The 4,849-nt window shown below is 39.1% G+C and overlaps 1 protein-coding gene across 1 annotated transcript in view; it reads left to right on the top strand.

Moving 5' to 3' along the window:
* The window catches only part of LOC101855532 (FK506-binding protein 15), a gene marked incomplete in the record, with an annotated part of 47,899 nt that overhangs the window by 2,233 nt on the left and 40,817 nt on the right, over positions 1-4,849 (top strand). Inside the window, 2 exon segments of the mRNA XM_013090293.2 lie at positions 2,324-2,421; positions 3,719-3,782. Coding sequence (XP_012945747.1) covers positions 2,324-2,421; positions 3,719-3,782 — 162 coding nt within the window.

The following is a 4,849-nucleotide window of genomic DNA, read 5'->3' as shown; positions in this document are numbered from 1 at the left end:
CGAATAACATTTTTTCTTATCGGACTCGAGTCCGAATATGAAATTTTTAAATTCGGACTCGAGTCCAAATATGAAAAAATGTTATTCGGAGTCGAGTCCGAATAATAACGGCCTTACTTTTATTGACCAATCTCAATCTCATGCTTATATTATTTTTTCCTGTTCATTTTTTGGAAGTGATTATTCACACCGTGCGCATAAGAATTAATTTTATTCACTCCGGGTGGGCGAATAAAATTTTTATTTGCACAGGGTCGAGCCTACGTTGATTTTGGGCCTCGTTTGTCACACCCGGGTAGCCCACCTTTTGGCAAAGGCTTTAAATGTTAAAACAACAGTACACTAGTATAATATCATACTTGTATCAGTTTTAGGGTTAAAGAGTGCACTCTCTCTCTCTCTCTCTCTCTCTCTCTCTCTCTCTCTCTCTCTCTCTCTCTCTCTCTCTCTCTCTCTCTCAAGGCGCAAGGAAAACAAAAAACGAAAAAGAGAGATTTGAGTCATTATCATTTACACAATACACTACTTGAATTCCAATTGAGTGGGGATTTTTTTCGTGTGGCATTGCACAATTAGAACTAGATCTATCCCTACCAAAGATAGCACATTACAAGATTGTTCACTCAGCCCGAAAAGTGTTCGCAGAAGTCCGTGCATTGCTTCAGATGGCGCTGGAGTCTTTATTTCGAAGCTCTCTTTCGTTTCTCCAGAAGAAGAATAGGATAAGCACAGTCTGTTAATTTCACTTGTATTGTTTTTTACACAAGTAGGGTAACTCTGATCGTAAAGTCCACAATTTTTCAAAGAGGGCGCAAACGAATTTTGAGGACACTTTTTTAATTGGCTCAAATAGAGGAGTGAACTGTATACGTGATCTTTGTCCTTACCTGAGGAGGGGAAAAATGAGGAAATGCTAGGCCTAATTAATTTCCACTGTTCTTTTGAAACGCCTACGCCAATAATATTTTGCAGTATTCACACACCCTGTGCGAATATAATTTCATAGTATTCACACACCCAATGTGAATAACATTTCGCAGTATTCCCACAGTGTTCACACACCCTGTGCGAATAAAATTTCATAGTATTCGCACAGAATACAATTCCATAGTATTCACACACCCTGTGCGAATAACTACAGCCCAATTTTTTATCTGCTTTAAATTAAAACACAAATTTTGACTTTATTACATTAGTTAATGAGATGTATGATTTTTTTACGAACTATATTACAGTAGTCCCTATTGTGTAGGAATATTTCACACTTCATTTTAGAAACTTGGGGGTTCACCATGATTTGATGTTTCACAATTTTTGATTTTCTTGATTCCTACTGATTTGTGTATCCCTTTATATTATATTTGTGAAAGTTTGTCACTTTGGCCGCCTAAAGCTTCCGAACTACTTAACTTTCGAATTTGACAAAATTAATGGTGGTTCAGAATCATTTAAAGGATGCACAGTTTTATTAAAAAGCCTGAAGTCACTGTAGTTTAATTTTCAGTTTTTCTTTAGTTTCGTTTAGATCTAATTCGACAATTTGAGGAAAGTCCGTCTTCTAAGACGCCATTGTAAACAAGTGAGGTTTCTGTTCTCTAGCCGTGTGCACTGTTCCACAATGACTTGACTATCGATTCTTTTAATTCATTTCATCGAAAGGGGGCCCTGCTAGTGTTATTATTTTTGTGTGTTCTGCAGCAAACACAGTGTATCTGTATGCGGGTGCAAAAGCAAAATTTTACCTACATTTTACTTTGTTAATTTTGTGTAGAACTCCTTCATAGTCTGTTAGAATTTTACACTTTTCCTTGTTATGATTTAAGTTTTTTCTCCTTGTTGTTGGTAATAAAATGACTTTAAATATTTTCTGGAGCTCTCTAATATCACATCACTTTTGATTGTAGATGGGCTTTAAAAAAATGTTTGTTGAGGGAGAGAAATTTCAAATGTGACTCCCCCCCTGTTTTGTCTGGAAAGGTACTGCTTTATATTACAAGTTGTTCTAGTGGTAACAATGAGGGGGTAAGCATAATTTTTTTTCTCTCCAGAGAATCATATTTTCTTGGCTTAAGTCCTGACCTGATGTATAAAGTTGACCACTTCTCTAGTTTTGACAGAAAGAAGAGCTGCTGCAGCGCATGATTCAACTTCACTTAGCCAAAATTTTGTCCATTAATGATTCTCCATATTTTTGTCACCTAAGATTATTTGACTGTTGTTTCTTAATCATGTGCTTAAAGCTCTTTTTCTTTTAAAAGTCAATTGATTTTTCATTTGAGGCAGTGTTGCTGATAAGAACTTTCTTGTTCTCCCTGTTCCACAGCTCCAAATTGGCCAACTTATTTGGCATGGACAAAGCCAGTGGTCAAGGTGGCAACGAGTCCTTGACCTACACAGCTCCCAAACAGCCAAAGAAGAAAGGTTTGTAGATGGAAAAAAAAATTGCTCTTGTCTTAGAAGCTAAATAAACGAAGAAAGGTTAATCGGTTAATTTGAAGAACACTGCTTCATATTTTTGTAAATAACGTAAATATTTATGCCTCTCAAAGAAATTAAAAACCGTATACAGTCGAAGCTGTGTAAGACGGAATCGCAAGGGAGCCTGAAAAAAGTTCCGTCTTAAACTTTTTTCGCCTTAGACAGTGGAATGTACTGGGGTTCAAAGGCCCAGCCGGTGGGATCAAGGGTCGCTTGACCGGTCAGCAAGCAATCACAAGAGGTGAAAACTTCACACTTCTCAGCTGCTATCCTCTCTGATAATGACATGTGTCAAGTCTTATTTATCCAATTACCACCAGTGCTTGCATTTCATTGGACCACTGTTTGACCTGTTAAAAACAGAAACGTTTGAACATCTCTTTTGCTTCCACCCTTAGCCCCGCACATCGGTGTAACAAGCACTGTCAACCGATGCCACCCCTCACTGCCTTGTAACAACTACTCGAGGAACTCTTTTCTTGGCTGGCTGTATGATCAGGGCGGCAGGCATTGGTCACACCTCTGGCCTCTGGCTACCAATGAAAGTTTCCGTGATGGAGCGCTACTCGAGCTCTTTCACTGGCAATCGTGAGATTTCACACCCACACCATCTTGACCATCTGCATCGCTCAGGGCTCACATAGATGGGGTTACATCTACCCTCAAACTGCACCCCTACTCCCCTTCCTCGCTCGGCAGCATAGCGGTTTAGAGCCGGCGGACAGAACCGAACTGGAGAGTTTTGTTTCAAATCAGGACTGAAGGGGCAAAACATTTGCATTTTCCATCTTAGACTGGTAAAACCCTCGGAAGGGAGCGGATTTTTCTTTCTGTTTCTGCGTTGGACAGGTTTCCGTTTTATACAGAGAATTAAAGAGGAATATATCAAGGGGGGAGTGGGGAGATTCCGTTAAGACAGGTTTCTGTTTTACACAGGTTTCCGTTAAGAAAGGTTCGACTGTATATCAATATTAGAGGTAATTATACAGATTGCTGAAATTAAAATACCTGACTTCCAACATTTCCTTATTTTTACACTAATATTTTTATCCATGAAGATTCAGTATTTCATCAGAACTGCCAGTACGTGATGGTAAAAAAAACATTTATTCCTGATTTTCTTACTTTTGTTCTACTTTGTGCATTTCAGTGATAACATCTAGTGTGGGTCTGATGGAAGTAAGGCAAATGCAAAAATATGTCTGTCAGTATGTATGTATGTGTGTCTGTCTGTCCTCAGAACAAACACAAGACTCTGGGGCTCCTGCAGTGGTTGTTGCTGTTGTTGTTCAAGCATACAAGTAGTAAGTCTTATAGCTTGTTCACTTTCGTGTGATTGCGTTAAAAAAAATTCTAGCTCATTGAGGAATTTACCTATGCCCACGAAACTTTGCATGGCATTTCTGCAGGCCAGTGACCAAATAAAAATATTTTAAAAAAAGAATCTTGACCCAGTAATGAAAAAGTTTTTCTTTTTGGTCCTGTATTAAAAACCGCTCTTTGGATGCACACACAGGATCTCTAAAATAAATGAATTACAGTAGCCTTGCCTACAAATTGTTTATTTTGAGACAGTGACACCACCGTGTCCCCCACATTTCAGTGAAAGCTTGTAGATTTCATCCTCCAGCTGTCTAGACGTCTCCACGTGAGTCTTGAAAAATACTCACCCCGTCTCTTGAATCATGTTTCTTAGGCGAACGTTAAAGAGTGGTGTTGAGGAAATATGTCAACGTTTGAATGTTTTAGGTGTATGCTGTAAATTCCCTATTATTTTTTTTACCCGCTTTAGGCTTACATCAAAGAAAACATGTCGTAACCTTATTTTGCAGTGACTGCTATGAATGGGCTTTTAGATTCTGCTGGTCGCTTAACTTTTAGACTCGCATGCAAAGACCCAGAAAGATTAAACAGAGTGATTTGTTTGATCCAGTTTTAACCTCCATCAGACGAAAGTGAACGAGCTATGCCTGTTGTTGTTCAAGCATACAAATAGTAAATCTTTACCTGTGTGAGGGGGTTGGGGAAGGCTATAAATGGTAAACCCAATTTCTCTTCTTTCCTTTTGTTGCTTCTGCCTATCTGTCTTGATTTTTCGCTATATTCAGGGTCCCCACAGGGTCGGGAAATCGGGAAAAAGTCGGGAACCTTGAGATGGGTCGGGAAAAAGTCGGGAATTTTGTGATGGGTGGGTAAGTCGGGAAAGGATAGGGCCTGTGTAATGTGTAGCTATCTAGACTGTATGGTTGATAAATCCTGAAGAGGAAACGTAATTGAACCGCTGTGATGAAAGTGTATGTGTGACACTGAGGCTCGATCGGGAAGAATCAAGATCTACTTTCGCTTTCGTTACCGCCCAGAAATTTTCGGG

Source organism: Aplysia californica, unplaced genomic scaffold (assembly GCF_000002075.1).
Source record: "Aplysia californica isolate F4 #8 unplaced genomic scaffold, AplCal3.0 scaffold00001, whole genome shotgun sequence".
NCBI lineage: Eukaryota > Metazoa > Mollusca > Gastropoda > Aplysiida > Aplysiidae > Aplysia > Aplysia californica.
This window is presented reverse-complemented; position numbering and strand designations above follow the sequence as displayed.